This window comes from Papio anubis, chromosome 13 (assembly GCF_008728515.1).
Source record: "Papio anubis isolate 15944 chromosome 13, Panubis1.0, whole genome shotgun sequence".
Classification (NCBI taxonomy): Eukaryota; Metazoa; Chordata; class Mammalia; order Primates; family Cercopithecidae; genus Papio; species Papio anubis.
The window spans coordinates 62,608,357-62,627,499 of NC_044988.1; the positions used below are offsets into that span (position 1 = coordinate 62,608,357).

The window sequence follows — 19,143 nt, forward strand, 5'->3', positions numbered from 1 at the left end:
GCCAGGACAGAATCAGAGGGCAAGGGTCAGGCTGCAGCTCTCCCCTCTCTGTCTCCCCCTAACCGGAAGGGGACTTGATCTGGGCTAGGAGTCTGGGTCTCAAGGAAGGAGGGAGGCTGAATGAGGGGTGGGGGCAACACTTACAGCCCACATGCAGCAGGACTTGGTGGCGCAGGTGCCAGGAGTCACGGTGGAAGCAGGCGTACAGGCCACTGTGGCCCAGTTCCAGGCCACGGAGCACCAGCTGAGAGCCGTTGAGCAGGTCAGGGGCCAGGTCTGTCCCATTTACCCGCCACGTCACTGCTGCATCCCAGTTTGCTGTCCCACATGGCAGTGTCACGTCGGAGCCCAGGCGCTCGTACTGCACATGGGGTGCCTCTGTGGGGGGCGAGGACAGAGGCCAAAAGTCACAGGTCACAGCCCTGCCCAGCACTCCCAGATGAATGTGCTCAGACAAGAGCCTGTGAGGATGTATGACTGAGGACGAGAGGCTCAGTGTCTGACTGTGTGAGTGTCTTGGGGAGATGGAGAGTGTTCAAGTGTGCAAGTGTGTGGGTATATGAGTGTCTCCAAATGTATGCGTATGCATATACAGGGGCTAGGTGTATGACTGGGCAATCTTCTGTGTGTGTGTGTTTGCATGTGACAGAGTTTGCATAATGCTGAGAGGGGTCAGTTCTCAGAGAAAACCCAGTTCCTCTCCAGTGCCTGGGTTTTTTAAAGTTTCCTGACCCCCATGACCCTGATCTCTTGCCACCCACAGGCTCAGCCCAGTCACTGACGTTCATTACCCAGGCAAGCTGGCACTGAGGGGCCCCACTCCTGGACTCCTTTTTCTGTCTCCCTATCTATTTCTCTTCCCCACCCCATCTTTGTCTCTTTCTGTCCTGTCTCTATCCCCACCTCCCCCATCTCTCTTCCTGTCTCTCTCCTTTTCCTCCGTCTGCCCAGCCTGCCATCCCACAACAACCTGCCCCTCAGCCATCCAGGGCTCAGGTGGCAGCAGGAGAAGGGAGAATGGGCAGCAGGGAACCCTAGGGAACTCCTAGCAGATGTCAAGTTCACAAGGCAGGAACTACTTAGGGCAGGTTGGGGTCTTGAGGGGTGCGGTGCTGCTGGGATGAAGCGAGCACTCTGACCATTCATCTCCTGCCCCCAGGAGCAGCCTGTCAGAGCCAAAATCAAACCCCAGCCCTGGCTTCAGCAACCCAGGCGTGATGAACGGAGCCCAGGAGACTGGAAATGGAAGGGTGGAGGCGAGCACCTGTCGACAGGCAGTGCGAAGTGAGGGAAGCGAGCAGGGCAGAGAGGCAGATTTAAGATGCAGGCACAGAGAGACAGGGAGATGGGAATCTCAAGACACCCCCTTCTCATTCTACCCCCTGAGCCTCAGGGACAGACATTTTCCAGGTCTTGGCCAGATCTGTGGAGTGAAGGTGGGAGAGGAGAAGGGAAGGGGGAGGGGGTAGCAGTTTGGTGGGGGCTGCGGGATCCCTCGTTAACACTCGCTTACATCTCCCCTCCAGAGAGTCACCCTGCTGAGCTGGGGAATTTTCAGAGGCAATTCCTGTTAACGAGCCAATTAAGTTGGGCCAGTGGCCTCTTAATTAGACTTGTTAACACCACCAAGACTGCAGGGGTGTAGGGATCCCCCTTGGACCCACTGGCCACCCCCTCCCCCCATTGCAGCCCCCTCCTCAGCACTGCTTTTCTCTGCGCTGGAACGTCTGTCCTGGTTTGCTGCCTCTGTTGTCCTCGCTGTGCCAGGGTCTCTCTGTGACTCTGGGTCTCTCTCCCTCGCTGCCTGTCTCTATCCTGCCCCTCTCTGAGCCTCTCTGTCCCTGTCAGAGGAGAAGGAAGCAGAAAACCCAGCCAGCCCTGACCACTCGTCTGTGGAGCCTGGGACCAGCCGAACAGAGGATGAACGGGCGGAAGGGTGGTGGCTAGGGGCCTTGGAGGCCACAGCTGTGAGGCTGGACCAGACACTAAACAGGGGCCTCCCCCTGACCAGAGGCCCAGTGTCCAAGACTCCGGCCACCGAGCCCCCCCAACAGTCCACCAGCTCCAGTCACTGAGCCCCCCTCCAGCCTCCCTTCCAAAAACCTGGAGCTTCCAGGAAACATGCCAAGCCCCTCTCTCTGCACCCCCTAGCAGAGACTTTGCATCCAGCTGCCTGAGGAGGAGGCTGAAAACTGACCTTTGGGGAGGGGGTGTGGCCATCATGGTCCCAGCAGCAACACATCAACACTGACCAGGCAGTTCAATGCTAACATGGACCCAGTGTGGCCCTTAATCCTGGGGAGCAGGTACAGTCACCACACAAGGACACAGCGACCCAACATGACATTATACAATGGCTATGGGATAACACCTCCCCACCATACCTTGTCTGCTCCACAAAAAAAGTAGAAACACAACCTGACAGTAATGACAAACCGATGATGTAAGGGCAGGGCAGGATGAAGAAATGACAACACAATGGCAGAAGACAACGATAGGCCACAATGGAGAGGTGGAGGGGCAACAGGACATAACAAGCACACAGTGTCACAACCGCTACAATAACACAACAATGGCAATACACACAGCCATGCAACTGCTCCAAAGATGGCAGTGATTTAATCTTTTGTCTCTGGACAGCTCTGCTCCCGCCCCGTGGGTGCCCCTACTGATGTGCTGTCCATTTCAGAAATTAAATCAAGCAGCAGGGGGAGGATGGGGTTCTTGGCCCTGACGCGGTGACAAATGCTCCAAAGGAATCAGCTGTGAAAAGGTTGTTAGAAGCCAGGATGAGAGACAGAGACAGGATGAGGTCATGGACATGGAGAACACAGAGGGACAGAGCTGACGGCTCCCTCACACCTGCACACACAGCCTCACAGGGGGACCACATGCCAGAAACAGTCCCCCCAGGCATCCTAAAGCAACTTCACTTTGCCACATACACAGGAACAAGGGCAGTCACCCCTAAAGAAGAAGGACATGCAGGACAGTCATCCACAAGGCCACAGTCACAAGTTCACAGTCACACAGGGACACTGTCTCACTTCAGGGATGGTGACACCTGATACGAGATCACACGTACACATACAAGAAGGGCACCATCACCCGGAGGCACAGCAGTTCCCCCCGGGGACACAGGGAGACAGTTTAATACAAACACATGAAGAGAGATAGAGAGATACAATTACATGTGGAGTACAGTCTCAAACGCAAGGATACAGCCCACAAAGGGCATGCAGACAGGCAATGTGACACAGAGAGACAGTGTCACACGTGAGGAACAGCCCACAAGAATACAGCCACACAGAGAAATGCACTCAAACAGGGACACGCTCTCACCCTCACAAGAACACAATCTCACACTCTCAGACAGGTGGCCTTATGTCCAGGACCATGGGGGCACAAGGTAGAGACCACTGGCAGGCCCTAGAGACGCCCAGTCAATGCCCCTGGGGGTGGCCAAGATCTCTCTGGGTCTCACTGTTGATCTCATAAAGAAGAGGCCATAGAAGCCTCGACTCACTACTCACAGCCTTGAGGGTGGCAGAGCCCAGCCACCAGGGTCTGCTCCATGCCTAGTTCCTGGAGAGGCCTTCACCCTCTCTGCTTTTACCCAACCCGACTGACACAGAGTATGAGGTGGGAATCATGCAGGCAGGGAGCTTAGGGAGCCTTGTTCGAGGTGAGTTTTGAGTTCAGACCCTCAGCTGATGTTGCTGTTTGAGGTGCTGCCTCAAGTGCAGTAGAGGGGCAGGAGGTCAAGTTAAGAGGGCCCCTGTTTCTCCCCGCAGGGACACGGTTCCTTGTCCTGTGGGCTGTGGGCAGGCCTTGCCCCTCACTGGAGAAATAGGTAGAGGGAGGGCAGGGAGGCTGCCAATGGCTGAGCCCTGAGCTCTCCCCCGTGTGGCCATCCCAGCTGACTAACCTGTCCCTTCCTTAGTGCACTAGCTCTCTCCTGCATGTTACCCTGTCCCCTCATCTTGTTCTCAGTCAGTCCACCTTCTCTGTCCCTATCCTCCCTCTGGGATGAAGCTGAGGGTAGAAGGTGACCTGCAGTCTTGCCCACTGTCTCCAATCAGTGCCTCCAACTGCACCCCCACAAATCTCTGAGAGATCCCCTTTAACCCAGATACAATACACAGGTCCTGCCCCAGCCTCCCCCACCAATTCCCATCCCACCTGCCTGTACCCTATGCCACCCTAGTAAGAAGACAGATCACCTCAAGCCAGAGACACTGTCAGCATTTGACCACCCAGGTGTGACTGTGGAGGACTGTGCATATCAGTGTCACATGACTCCATGTCCCTCTGGGTGGTCATGTGTGACAATGCCAGTGTGTGACTCTTGAGTGCTGTCAGGATGCAGCTATGCCAGTGAGGGTTCATGTCCAGCTCTGAGACGGGGGTCAGCAGGCGGCTCCCGTGAGCACTCACCCTGTGGACTGTGTCTCTGGGTGTAGACAACTGCAGCGGCAGCAGCAAGCACAGCACAGCAGGCCCACGGGACAGGAGCAGCCATCTGTTGGGAGAAACCAGGGTGGGGGAGGAGACAGCATCAGCCCAGGCAGGACTGTCCTGGGGAGCCCCTCCTGTTCTTAGGCAAGACTGGGAAATCCCAGCCCTAGGGCAAGGGCATCTTGACCCCAAAATGCCCTTCTTAATGGGGCTCAAGATCTTCTTTCAGGCAATAGAAAGCAACATTATTGGCATCTGTAGGCAAAGGTTTGCTAAGATGGTAGAAGGCAACCTATGGTGGTTTGCTGTTCGATAAGACTGCTGGCTACACAGCGTTGTCAACCGCAAATGAGTTATAGAATATTGGTAATGCCAGGGCCATTTTTCTAAAAAAAATAAATAAATAAGTTTACTGGTGAGGTTAGCTAATTTGCTATAAACATCGTAAACTGAAAGGGTAATGTTCTAATTTAATTGGAGGTCTATACTTCTCCAGATTGCTTTGAATGGAAGCCCCCTGTTGTGCTCCTGGGGAGATAGCCTGAAACCTGGATGCTCCAGAGCCGCTCAGATCCGTCATCTGTCCCCAATACCCCTGCGGCGAGCCTTGCCACTGGGCCCTGGGAAGCTCAGAGCAGTCGAGTCAGGGTAGCGGGACATGACCCAGGTCAGATGTGACTTTTCCGTAATTGTACACCAATGCTCAAGAGAAAATGAAGGATTTTAATATGTAAGTCCTTGTCAGGGACCCTGGCCCACCCTTGACCCCAGCCATGTGCCCCTAGGAGCCTGGGAACCCCAGCCCAGTAGGTGTGCATCAGTGTCCACATGCACCCATGCAAGTACACAGGATGCACTCAGGACATGGCCCCAGAAGCCAGATGGATCTAGTGCCCCCCAACCTGATGTCCTGCTTCCTGAGATGAGTCCAACTATTCTCTTCCCCTCCCCCAGCACACATCTACACTTGATGGCAGGGAAATAATTATTTCCTGCAGAATGGGCCACAAATGTAACAACCGCTCCCCCACCCCCCACCTTCAGTCTGAGGAGAGAGAACTATCAACCACACAGAAGCAAAGATCCAGAGAAACACTGAGGGATGCTACCAGACACTCAACCAGGGCCACCCTCTGATTCCAGCCAGCCACACAGCAAAGATGCTGGCCAGGGACACTGCCCCACACCACCAGACAGGACCCCAAAGAAACAGCTCCACACATAGTGGAAGATACACCAGAGACTGTTAGAAGGACCATCAGACAAAGCCAAAGAGACAGGTAGATGAAACCAGATAGCCAGCCAAAGAGGTGGTCAGAGAACAATGACTCAATCAAAGGACCCGCAAGAAACACTGGAAAGGACTCAGCTAGACCCAGGCAAACACAGTGCCGAAGGACAGGCAAGGAGCACAGGCAGTGAAGCTGTCGGCGACAAAGCCAGAGAGCTAAGACACTGTCAGAAACAGTGCCAGAGAAACCGTCTGACACACAAGCAGAGAAATACCAGAGAAACTGATAGACACAAACAGGCATACACCCAGAAAAACAGCTCAAGAAAAGAGCCAGAGCCACAGCCAGATGCTCAGTCAGGAAGTATCCACACCACTCCAAACACTGCCAGAGACACCATCAGACACACAGTCAGACACACTGCCAGAGACACCGTTAGAAAGACGGCCAGAGAAACAGCCAGACACACAGCCAGAGAAACTGACAGAGACGCAGTGCCAGATACACCCCAAGAAAGTGCCAGAGACTCAGCTCCAGACGGTGTAGACGTAGCATAGCAGAGACAAATGTGGGTATCAGCCTGAAGCAGCTGTGGAGAGGTTGGAGAGCAACAGACTTCCTGGGGCTTCCTGTGGGAGAGGGCTCCTGCCTGCCTTTTGCTACCCTTGACCTTCTCCAGGGAAGTCCCCTCCTCTGAGCCTGCTTTTCCTGTCCTCCCTGTCACAGCCACAGGTGCCCTGACTGCCCCTCCCTGGCACAGCAAATCTTTCTGTGTCCCAAGTGGCCCCAGCTACTCTCTGCACATCAGTGACTCCTGGAGCCTTAGCTACCATCTGGCCTGGCTCCTTCTGACCCTCAGCCCCTCCGCACTCTTCAGCTACTCCTCAGGCCTAGGAGGTTAAGACAATGGCCAAAGTTACAGTCAGCAAGCGGTGGAGCCAGGAAAAGAATCCAGGACTGCCTGAATTCAGAGGTGGTGTGAGAGAGAAAAAGAGAACAGCAGCCAGAGGCCTACCTGGTTCCCTGACCTCAGCCCTGGCCAGTCGCCCTCAGACCTTCCCCCACTGCCTCTGCCATCTGTCCATGTCTTTCTCCTCACAGCCAGGAAGATCCTCTGCCTTGGTCCCAGGCCCACTGCCCACCACATGGGAGCAGGAACCAGGGCATGGGCAGGCAGAAGAGCAGGCAGAGCGGCTGAGGTTAGATCCAAGGATGGGAGTGTTCAGGGAGAGGAGGAACGGATGGCCTCTACTCCCAGCTCCCTCCTGGTCCACACAAGCACACACTCCCACGTGCATGCGTGCACACGCACACACACTCACACACACACACTCAGGCCCCCACAGGGGGAGGGGTGGCTTCTTCATCAAAGTCGCCTCCATCAGCCCAATGAGTTACTGTAAGGGCCGGGCCCTGGGCCAACAGGGCTGCAGCCACGGGAGACGGGCGCTGCTGAGAGTCAGTGCTGCAGAGTGGGGGTGGGGTGCCAAGACAGACACTGCAGGGTTGGGGGCACCCAGAAAAGGGAGAGACTCAGGGAGGGGAAACAAGAGGCAGGGAGAGAGAAGGAGCTCTGAGTGGAGACCCAGAGGGACAAGGAGAGGCTGAGATAGGAGAGACGCAGGGGGAAAGATGGGGCACATAGGAGATGGGCAGAGACTCAAGGGCAGAGGGACAGATCCAGAGAGAAGGGAGGAGACCCCTGGGAGGGGTCTCTGCCCACCCTAGAGCATCTCCGTAGCCTGCCCAGCTCCTCTAGCACAAAGGAGGATGGAATGGTGGTCAATGTTATGTGAGGCAAGAGCAGGGCCCTCCTGGAGGCTGGAAGGATTCTTTCTGGGGATCCAGGACCCCAGCCCCTAGGGGACAAGGGTGAAACCCCATCCATGCCCCTGCCCTGCAGATCCAGAAAGCCCCAGGCCAGTGTCACTTCCCCCTTTCCTCAGACTCCCAACTGGGCCCACTGCCCAGGTCGGAGGTTGAGGCCAGAGGCATCCAGGACACACCTCCATCCCGCCTTGGCTCATTCCAGGCCACCCATCCCAGGGTAAAGAGCATCTTTCCTGAGAATTTTCCAAGTCCACACCCTATGGCTCTGGGATAGATCTGCAGGATGAATCCCATAGAGCCCCAGATAAGGACTATGCAAACTGGCCCAGGCTTCCTATCAGCCCCTTGAAGAGGTCAGCCCCAGAATGAGGAGGGAACAGAGGGGGTACCCCGTAAGCAAGAAAGGAGCCCAGCGCCCAGAAGCCCCTGAATCCCTTGTCAGCACAAGGGTCCCTGCACCTATCCCAGCAAAGAACCCCAGTGTCATCATTACTCCCACACAGGTAACACATTAAGAGTCAAATTCTGGGGTCCCAAATTACTGCCATTGTCCTGCTGTGGCACAAAGACACCATTACACAATGATAACAACACCCATTGAAAATGACACAGTTGTACCATTGACAATGACACACAGGGATGTTGACAGTCACAATGACAATAATGCAGTGAGTGACAGTCACATACATTGACACCAACAAACAGGGCAATGATACCAGTTGACAATGACACAGTCACAGTGACAGTAGCCTCAGAATCAAAGATGCAATGAGACTCCGTCACATAGAGTAACACTGACGGTGACATCAACACAGTGACACAGCGATGCCGATGGACTCAGTAACAGTCTCACAGAATGATACTAGTCCACAGTAATACTGGCACCCCTGGAGTCTGACAGCCGCCATCAGTAACACTGACAGACACTATGACAGGCTCCAGGTCAGGAACCTCTATTACCCAGTTTAAGAATCTGGCTTAGGACCCAAGACCCAAGAACCGTCTTGCCAGTCCCAGCAATGTTCCAGTTGCCCTGTGCCCCTCTCCTCACCCCATGCCTAGCTCAGGGTAGAACCTGGGGAAAGGAGGTGAGTTTTGGAAAGCCTCTATCCCTGCAGAATCACAGATAGCAGTTTAGATTGTAGAAGGCCAACCCTGGGGAAGTCCTGCCACCATCAGGTCAGGGTGGGGGATAATGAGCACCACTAACTGCGTTTCAGCTATAATTGTGTGTGCGTGTTGATCTGTAATAGTGTGTTATGAACTTCAGGGTTTGGGTTGCTGTGGGCATGCTGAGGGTCAGGTAGGCTCAGTCTTGCCTGGACAATGAACGATCAGGGAGGCCTCAAAACAAGTGACCTCAAAGCAAGGTTATTGTTCCATCTCTGAGGCAGGGAATTGAAATCCAGAGAAGGTCACCAGATGGACTCCCTCCATTGCCAGGGATCAGGGTGGGTTCAGAACATCCATCTGATAAGGGCATCTGGCCCAGCAAAGAGCGGAGGGGACTCCCCACAGCTTCCAGTCCCCTGACTCCCATAGCCCAGACTCCAGAATCCCACAGTGAGGGGAAAAGGCACCTTTTATCCTGGGGCCTCATCTCCTTCACCTCTCCCCACAGCAGCCTAGAGGACCTATCTCAGGAATGAGGCAAGAACACAGGACACAGCATGGACTCACTGATTCAAACGCCTGGGGACTCTAGAAGCCTCAGACCTGCAGAGGAATTACGTTGGAGCGGAGAAAGAGAGATACATAGACTTGGAGAAGGAAATGAGAGACAGAGCGGGGGCAAAGACAGGGACAAGGACATGGTGGGCAGGGAGGAACAGTACTGGCTGAGGGAGAGCCTGGAAGAGACAGTCAGGGCAGGCGGGAAGCTCCAGGATGGGGAGGAGGGGCTGAGGCTGGGAGGCCCCCAGATCCCACCAGGCCTAGGCAGCCTGGACAGCGTGGGCGGTGGGGGCGGGGGCAGAGGCCTGAGCGGTCCAGAGGCTTGGGGGGTGGGGGGACCAGGCCGAGGAGGGAGGCCTGGCCCTTGGCAGCTGGCCCAGCAAGCCCCCAGCCAGGGAGGGGCGGGCCTAGGTCAGGGGCCAGCTTGTGGGCTGGGGCTAGCTGGCCATGGGCGGGCAGGCTCCCACTCCCTATGGTGTTTCTCCCTCCTGTCTCTGAATCTCTGGTCTCTAGCCCCTTCTCTTTTCCCTCCTCTCTGAATCCAGACCTGCCTCTCCTCTCAGCTCTCTCAGAGACCCCACCCCAAGTGGCATAGGGCTCCAAGCTGTGCCTGGGTTCAGGATTCAAAATTTACCTCCTCCTGGGCTACCATGTCCCCACCCACACCAGGGGCAAGCCTCAGTCCTCAGGGGAAAGGACCCTACCCAAGCTTAGGCCCCGTCCTCCTCCTTAGAAGGGGGCAGGATAAGCCAAGCACCAGTAGGAGGGGGCCAGGAGGGAGGCAAGGGGAGCGGTCCCCCAGCTCTCAACGCTGGCTGAGGCTGTGGAAAAGGAGGCGGCCCAATTGAGTGAGTTGGGGGGGTGGGTATCCGCACCTGCTGTTGTGACCTCCACAGCCGGAGATGGAGGCCTGGGGGGGACAAGATTCCGATGGATTTTGGCAGCGGCCTGGACTCTGAGTGCTCAAAACCCCCACTCCCAGCCTTTTGCACTGTAGGGACCCTGAGATCAGCATGTGCGTGCCCTGCTGCATGTGTGTGCGGGCGTGTTGTTGGGGGAGCCTGGGGCCCTCCCATGATGGGCCTGGCTGGGCAGATGGGGAGGCATCCTGGGGAGATGGGAATCTGTCACCAGCCTGTGCCCACATGTGAAGGCCCACTTGGAGCCCTGCGTGCTGCCTGGTGACCTGGGCATGGGCTTGTATATGCACATACATGCAGGCCTGTGCTTAAGTAGCCCTTTAGATGCAGAAGGCCTGGGCTTTTACCCTCAGAAGTCATCTGGTCCAGCCCCCTTCCTCTTGAATGGAGAAGAGGAAGGGGCAGATAAGTTCATATCCTCCCTTTGGATACATAGGCTCTGGAGAGCTTCACAGAACCTGAGGCACTGGTGCCAAATCCCCCAGCCCCCAACCCCGGTCCAGTCTCTTCTGGATTCCACAAGAATCAGGAGGCCCCCTCCACCCAGGAAAGGCACACACTCCAGTCAGGTTAAGTCTGTGGGGAGCGGAGTGCTGCTCTTCTTGGAGGGACAGAATGCTGCAGCATGTTAGACAGCTGGAAGAACTCCATGAAAGGCAGGGGATGGGCAGAGCAATAGGGTTGACTAAGACTTCCCTTAGCAGGGGGGATGGGGTAGGGAAAGGCCCGAAGTGGATGCCAGGGACAGGAAGGAGGCTGCAAGGCAGGGCCCCCCATGGAGACAAGGATGGATAGAATGGCTTTCCAGAGTTGGAGACTGGGACAAAGACCTATTTGCCTCAGCATCTCCTACCACACCCACCCCTGGACCCATCACTGCTATAGTACAGACACACCCTTGAATCCATACACAGAGGTCCAGGCATGCAAGCTCACACACACACACACACACACACAGACACACACACTGGGGGGTGGGGGCAGCAGTGCATGTGATGCATTGGCTTGCAACAAAAAAAACCTGAAGCTAGTCATTCTGACAGAGCCAGAGTTGGGTGGGGGGAAAAGAAGCTTCGAATGTCTTCTGTGTTCTGTTCTCTCTGCCCCCTAACGTGCACGTGCACCATGCACGCTACTTCTGAGGAGCCTTCTGGTCTGCTGGGCAAGACCAAGCCATCCTTCCTCCCCTTTCCTCCCCTCCTCACAGTGAGGAAGCCAGAGCAATCTGTTCCTGATGGGTAAACACAGGCTTGAGTACGCGCACACACATGCTCACACACACACCAGCCACTCAGGCCACACAGCGCCTAGTGCTCACTTCATCCTAAGATAGAGCACACACTTGGGTTCTCATTACACCCGGCAGAGCTCTCAAAGCCCCTGCCTCCTCAGACACACAGGACCAGAGCTTCACGGACACACCCAGGCAGCCTTTTGCAGACACTGGCATTCAGAGACTACCATTGTGGCCACACATCAGGGCCTCCCACATGGATACCCACTCCCACAGCCCCGTACATGCTGGTGTGCGTGCACACACACATTACAGTCACACTCACACACACAGACTCCCTCACACAGCCATGGTCTCACATATGGATACCATCACACACTCCAAACAGTCAACCTTCCACACAAACACCATTGTACACCTCCAGAAGCTCAGGGCCCCCAGTCGCCCTTGGCCCCTCACGCCCCGACACCAGCAATGGGAAACACCCACATACACACCCTGAACAGCCACACTGTGCCAGGACCTCAGGCTGCCTAGTTGTGCCTGAGGGGAGGGAGAGAAAGCCTAGGGTGGCCTAGGGCAGGAAAGAAAAGGAAAGGAAATACTTTGTTGGTCCCTAAATAGACGATTATTCCCCAGGCAGCTCCTTCTTCCCCAAACCCTGCTTTCAACAGCATTAGGGGATGAAGGGAGATCCTCTCCATATAGGAGAGGTGAAGGAAGTACCTCGGGGAGACAGATGTTGGCACTGGAATCAGCAAGAGCCAGAAAGGCCCAGAAACCAGCCAACTCCCCAGGCCCTTGCTGCCTCCCCTCATGACCCTCTCTTTGCCACGATGAGGATCAGCAGCAGCTCTCAGCCTAGCTATCTGCTGTGTGATCCCAAGGCCTCTTCAAAACCTCTATATGCCCGTAACTGTCTAGCGGGCACCCAGATGTCTGGCCTGGCTGCAGAAGAGGCAGGAGAGGGGAAGGAGATGGGACCTCCACTCCAGCCCCCCAGCCCCCACCAAAGCCCTGGCATCACTGGCAGCCCACAGAGAGGTAGGGCAGATGCCCAGCATGGGGGGGGGGGCAGGAGGCAGAGCGAGCGGGTGCTCCTCTAACTAACCACTGAGGAGGAGAGTCCTAAGGTGTCCTTGGACCCTGCAGCCCCGCCCCCATCACTGGAGGAGTAGACGCGGAGTCGCTGTCCAGGCAGAATGGAATCCAGGCTGTGCTGGCCAGGCCCCAGCCCAGGAAAGATCAGCAATGCTGCGGACATCCTTGCCACTTGCCACTCCAGGTGTAGCTGGGGCCCTGATGCCTCCATCCTAAAAGGAGCCTGACTTGACTCCATGGAAGCCAGGCAGGACCTAAAGAAACCAGGCAGGGGTAATGCCATAAAGCCAGGTGATAGGGACTTCAGGGAAGCGGGCAGTGGGGACAAAAGAAACCAGGCAGCAGGGTGTAAGGAAACCAGGTGACAGGGCCCCAAAGAAGGTAGGTGGTGGGAGCCAAATGAAACCAGGCAGTGGGGACTAAAGTTAGCTAGGAGGTGTGGACAAATGAAGCCAGGCTTCGGGGATCAAATCAAACCAGGCAAGAGGCCCACAGGATGTGAGAAAAGAAAGATATCAAGAGCTCATCCCCTCTGTCTAGATGTCACCCCCACACCCTGGGCCTCTCTCTCTATAGCCCCCCTTCCACTCAGGCGGTGGTCCCCTCCCCCAGGCCGATGGACACAGCCAGAGCCCCCTCCCCTCTCAGAGGCCTGGTCCGATTGCAGCCAATGGGCCCCGGCCCCATCCCTGGGACCTCAGGAAGTCCCAGTCCCTCCCACCGGCTGCAGAGGCAGGGGGGCTGGGGGGAGAGAAAGAGAAGAGAAGAGAGACAGCTTGGCAGGGGGAGCGCGCGGAGCAGCCGCGGGGGGCGGGGGCCGAGAAAGGAGCGGGAAGCGCCGAGGCGGGCTGGGCGGGCTGGCGGGTGGGCGCGGGGCGGGGGCGTCGCGGCGGTGGGGGTGACAAGTCCTCCGGCCCTGCGGCCACTGACCTGGGTCCCCACGCAGGCGCCCCGTCGGTGCCTCCGGCGCTCCGTGGGTCCGCCTGCCCGCCTGCGGGCATCGGGTCTGCGGGGCTGGGGCCCGGGCAGGCGCAACGACCCGGGAGGCAGGAGCAGCCCCCACAGTGGTCCCGGCGGGCGGGTGGGCGAGGGGCCGGGCCACGCGGTGAGCGACGAGGGCCGAGCCCCGAGTGAGCGACCAGGCAAGCGGGCCGGGAGGAGGGGAGGAAGGAGCGCGCTGCAAGCGAACGAGCAAGCGAGCTAGCGGAGGGAGAGTGAGGGACGGCATGCAGTGAGGTCATCCTTTGAATCTAATTGTCTGAGTCAGGAGGAGATGTGGCACTTGATGCTGGGGGAGGGGAGGCAGAAGGGACCCTCCCCGCTCCGGTCCAGGCCCCACTCCACACCCAGGGGCGGCCGGGGCCTCCCTTCCCCGGCCAAGGAGAAGTTGCCGCAGGCCAACTCGGGCAGACCACTGCCGGTCTCAGGGCTGACCTCTGCAGCCTGGGGCTATCAGCAAGCGGTGAGAAATGTGGGACCCGGCCCCAGCTCCGGGCTACCTTCCTCCTCCCGGGGTGACCGCTCCCTCCCAAGGCCCAGCTCACTTTCCCGCATTTTTTAGGGCACGGGAGGTTCCCAGCCTACCCCCAGGTCCTATTCCAGGTCCTAGTCCTGCCCTCTGAGGATAAAGCAGGAACTTCAGCCAGCCTTCCAAGTTGCTTACTTTAGAAGTATGGGGCCCCAACTCTATTCCCCAAGTTACTTCCAGTGCTGGGAATTTGGGGGAATCTGGAAACTGAACCTCAGGCTCACCATCCTGCCCTCTGGGAATGACAGTGCAATGCCACCCGTGCTCCAGTGACCTTCTGTATTTGGGATGAGGACCCCACATCCCCCTTCAGAAGGGGCAGGAGCAGGGCAACTCCTAGGGTCTCCAGGGAGGGACCAGGCTGCCCAGAGGGTGAGGGGCAGGTTGGTCGCTAGACCCTGGGCTTGTCAGGTGTGCACACCCGTACATATACACATGAGCACACGCACACGTGCACACGCACATGGGGTCGGGGGCACCAGACAGCTCGGGATGCTCACACCAAGGGCCGTACACCCCTCCCTTCGCCCCCGTGGGGGAGGGGTGATAAATATTTAAGGGGCTTTTAGCTCAAAAGGGGCTGGAATGGGGGAGGGAGGGGGATCCACGCTGCCTGATTAATGGGGTTACGGGCTTGGATCAATCCCTCCGCCCGCCGCTCCCTCCTCCCCCTCCTCCCTCCCTCTGCCTAATGCGCTTTATCAGGAGACGCTTTTCTGACTTGGCAGCGTCGGGCGTTTTAAATAGACCCATTTAGAGCTGGGGTTGGGGGAGAAGGAGGGGGGTGGAGAGACAGAGATTGAGACAGGCTGGGAGACAGAGACAAATCAGGAAAGAGAGATGGGCCCTAGAAGAGAGAGACTGGGAGAGGAGAGACAGAAGGAAATGCAGAGATACCATCGAGATAAGACACTGAGGGTGAGGCTCCCACGGAGGCTGAGATGGAGAGAGAGAGGGTGATGGAGAGAGAAAGGGTGATGGGAGGCCAAAGGAAGCTGGGGGCCTGAGGAGCAGAAACAAACAAACAAAAAGAGAGACAGGGAGGAAAGGAACCATGGGCAGCGGGGAGAAACCCAGAGAGAGGCTCTCCACAAGGGCTGTGTGCTAGCCTGGGAGACAGCAGATATTCTTTATTTCCGAAAACAGTTTTTCATCCACTTTGTTAAATTAAAAAGCTGTTTTTAAAATGGTGCTGGAGGTGCTGGCTGGGGGAGGGTGAACAGAACTGCCAAGTCCTCCCTCTCTGGCCTCCTCCTCCTCCTTGGCCCCCACAGAAGCTGCCTCAGCCTGAGCCCCTGGGGTGTTCTCCAGCTCCCCTGCTCGCTGAGGCAATCCTCTGAGATCCCCAGGAAGAGGGTCAGGGCATCTGAGCTACTGTTCACTGGCAGGAAGTCCCTCCTGCTGTCTGGCTTCAGTTCTTCTTGCTGCAGGGAGCCCATTCTTTCCCCGACCACTATCCTTCTCTTCTCCAGCTCCCATCCCGGTTCCCTAAGGTGTTCCCAGTTTGCAGAGGATTATGTGCCCTTGCGGCCCAGTAGCCCACTTTCCATGTAAGCCATTAGACTCCTCCCAAGGTACCCCCCATAAATATTATCTTTTATTCTGTACATCCATCTCCTAGCCCCATCCTACTCTGAACTATCAGATACATACCCCATGTCCTTGGGTCCTCTGGGAACAGTGGGGTGAAAAGCTTAACTCCCTACAGCCTTACCAGGCCTCCCTTCCTCTTCTCCTGGGCCCCAGCTCCATCTTAAGCCCCTTTTATGTGTCAGCCTGGGGTACCCCCACTCCACCCTCAACAACACCCTGGTCCTAGTTGTGAAGGGTTAGTCCCCCCTCAGCCCCCAGCCAGGAAAATGGCCAGTCTGTTTGGGAGCTGAGATGAAAAGCCCGGTCGGCCTTTGTGGGCCTCTGGCGGGTTTTGGACAATAGGCCCTTCCGTTCCGCTCCAGTGCCTTGATTCCTTGGATGCCCCCACCCCCAAGCTGCCAATCCAGGGGCCTTGCCTGGCCTGAATGAGAGACAGGGAGAGTCAGGCTCGGCCCCACAGCTGGCCTCAGAAGATTCTGGACTTTCTAACCTCCCATCCCATCTTTTTAAAGCCTACCTGCTCCTCCAATCAAGCCAGAGAGATGTTTGGAGGGGCAGAGAGGAAACCTGAGGACACTGAAACAGAAACATACTCCCATATCTGGGACTCAGCTCCCCCTTAGTATAGAACCCAGTTTCCTAACCTGGTGTTGCCCTTGCCTGTGTGACAATAGATAAGTCTCTTCCCTTTCTAGGCCTATTATGAGAGCATGAAAAGCCTCAGCCAGGCTGAGCCCAAAACCTCTGGAAAAAGAAAGGACAGGGAAGAGAGGAAGGAATCTCAGGTCCTCCTCCACTCATGTCCCCTAGACGTACAGCCCCACTACACCTGCCTGATTCCCTGAGACTGACCTGCCCCACCTGGGCCCCGGCACCTACCTCTTCACCACTGGCCAAACACCAAGCACATCAATGTCCTCCTCCTCCTCCAGACCAACTCTTCAGGACTTCCAAAACCAAGGGGGCAAGATGAGGTGACAAGGCTAGAGTCTAGAAGGGCAAAGGGCATAAATCAGAGGTCACAGAGGAGCCACAGGCCTTAGTCCAACTCAGAGGCCATTCCATACTCACAGGCCCACTGTGAGAAGGGGAGACTGAGGCAGGCAGCAGCTAAAATCTGGAAGAAGAAAAGTTGAGAGTAATACAGACCCCTTCTAGCACTCCTTGCTGACTTCAGGTTCTGAACCACAAGCACAAAGGTTACCAGAAGGCAGTGGCCTGATACAACACAGAGATACACACCCGCAGACAATCCACAATTCCCATACAATCAGTTCACAGACACACAGGCACCTCCATATCACATGCATCCTCACATGCACAATCCTAGAGTCACAGGGTCACAGGCATGGTGTAAATAACCACCATCATAACACCCCCTTCCTTATCACCACTATGATTTATTGAGCATCTATTATATGCCAGGAACTGTGTTTGGCACTTTATATGCATTATCTTACTTAATCTTCATGATTTCTCCATGAGGTAGGTTTTATTGTTCTTCCCATTTGATAGCCAAGGAGATTCAGCTTCAAGGAGGTCTTGCCCTATACCACAGAGCTGATCAGTTCCAGAGCCTAGATTTGAGTCTATATCTAATTCCAAAACCTTGCTGCTATATCAACTTGCCTGTGCAGATCTCTCACCCACCTGCACAATGCCTTTCCCAATAATAATAGCAGGTATCACTTGTTCAGGGTCCTTGGTTACCTAGACACTGTGATAAGTACTTAATTTACATTTTGGTACTGAATCATCGAAACAAGCTTCAAGGCTGGGCATGGTGGCTCACACCTGTAAAGTCAGCACTTTGGGAGGCTGAAGCAGGTGGATCACCTGAGCTTAGGAGTTCGAGACTAGCCTGGGCAACATAGTGAAACTCCATCTCTACCAAAAATACAAAAAATTAGCCAGGCATGGTGGCACGTGCCTGTGGTTCCAGCTACTCCTGAGGCTGAGGTGGGAGGATCGCTTGAGCCTGGGAGGTGAAGGTTGCATTGAGCCAAGATTGAGCCACTGCACTCCAGCCTGGGTGATCAAGTGAAACCCTATCTCAAAAAAAAAAAAAAAAAAAAAAGCTTTGGAGGTAATACTGTTTCTGTTTTACAGATCCTGAAACTGAGGAGAAGCAGCTTGGCCAAAGTCACACAACTGGTAGTTGGTAAAGGAGCTGGCCTTGAACTCAGGGATATCTTGAAAGCCACTGTTGCTTCTATGGACTCCAGCCATTCAAAAGACCCCTCACCTTCTATAAGACCTCAGGAGATCCTCGGGGTCCAACTGCTCCCCTGAAAACAGGTCCCAGATATATCTGCCAAAGGTTTGATTAGGTGCCTAAACACATACCATGAGAAAGGGATTCCATGTCTTCCAATCCTGCCCAGAGATGCAGAGACATCACCAACCAGGGAGAGATAGCCAGAAACTAAAATAAGGTATTAGAGACAGGCTGGTTGATAGTGACAGATACAGCCACACCAAGACAGGCCCAAAGGGAGGGAGATTGAGGGGAAGCCAGAGACAGAGAGGGACACATTAGGCCAAAGAATGAAAGAGATAGCTGGAAAAGGAGACAATAGGAGTAGAGGAGGGTGCAGGCTGACATGAAAAAACACGGACAGATACACTCCAGTATGCAGACAGACACATATAGACCCATCTGACCTTCACAAGAAACAGACTGTGAAAGCAAGCAAGGCTCAGGCTGTGTGTGGCGTGCGTGTGTGTGTGTGTGTGTGTGTGTGTGTTGTGGGGGGAGCATGCAGAGTCTGTATTGCTACGTACATTACACCAGCTGCTTCCAGCAATTTCATCTGATTAATAATAAATGCCCCATAATTACAGCTGCTCCCCTAGCCCTTCTTCCTGTTTTTTGTCAGCTGCTGCCAGGCCAGCCCCCAATAGACCCTATGGTCCCCTCCATCCTCACCTGCTGTCCTCTAGGAGGCTGAGAGAATGTGAGCTGGTAGAGGAGGCCAGACTCCCAATTTAAGGAGGGATACCCATCTCCCTATCTTGGATTAATGCCCTTTGCTTCCAAGCAAAAAGTCATCTTACTTAGGTCTCATTCAGAACTCTTCTACTGCATAGGTATAACTTGTGACCCCTAATATGGCCTAGGGGCCCACATCTGGGATGCAGAGAGATGAAATCCCTACGCCCACTCTTTATTACTCGCTGGCCAAGACTCCATCCACAAACTACCTAGCCTCAGAACCCTGTAGGCTCAGAGGAGGAAGGGACCAGGACAGGGGCCCTCACCCCATCATTCCAATCCCACACAGCCTGAATCTTTGCCCACTTGTATACCCTAGAGCTCTGGACACTAGGTGGCTCCGCCTGCCCATTCCTGAGTACCCCCCCAACTCCACCCCCACAGGTCCAGCTCCCTCCAGGCCTCCCACCCAAGCTCTCCAAGGCAGCTCTATCAGAATCAGCTGCGGGGTTGTGCCGATCTGTTTCTAATCGTTGGGGCCTGGTTCACGCTTGCCCCCACCCCCCAATATTGATTCCATTATTTGGAAAGTCACTGACGTCAGGGGCCTGGATGGGTGCCAAAACCGCCTTCTCTCC

At 55.6% G+C, this 19,143-nt stretch overlaps 1 protein-coding gene across 6 annotated transcripts in view; it reads right to left on the bottom strand.

Moving 5' to 3' along the window:
* CNTFR (ciliary neurotrophic factor receptor) overlaps positions 1–19,143 on the bottom strand; it is a 39,253-nt gene that overhangs the window by 13,231 nt on the left and 6,879 nt on the right. For 3 of the 6 annotated variants that reach the window (XM_017949776.2, XM_017949777.3, XM_003911569.2), the window contains exons 2-4: positions 16,450–16,560; positions 4,438–4,522; positions 145–378 (exon numbers count right to left, since the gene is read on the bottom strand). In XM_017949776.2, coding sequence (XP_017805265.1) covers positions 145–378; positions 4,438–4,522 — 319 coding nt within the window. In that variant the 5' untranslated portion in view covers positions 16,450–16,560. Of the gene's footprint in view, positions 1–144; positions 379–4,437; positions 4,523–12,459; positions 12,985–16,449; positions 16,561–19,143 lie in introns of those variants that run through there. The other 3 variants (XM_009188605.4, XM_003911570.2, XM_009188603.4) reach the window with 2 other exon arrangements.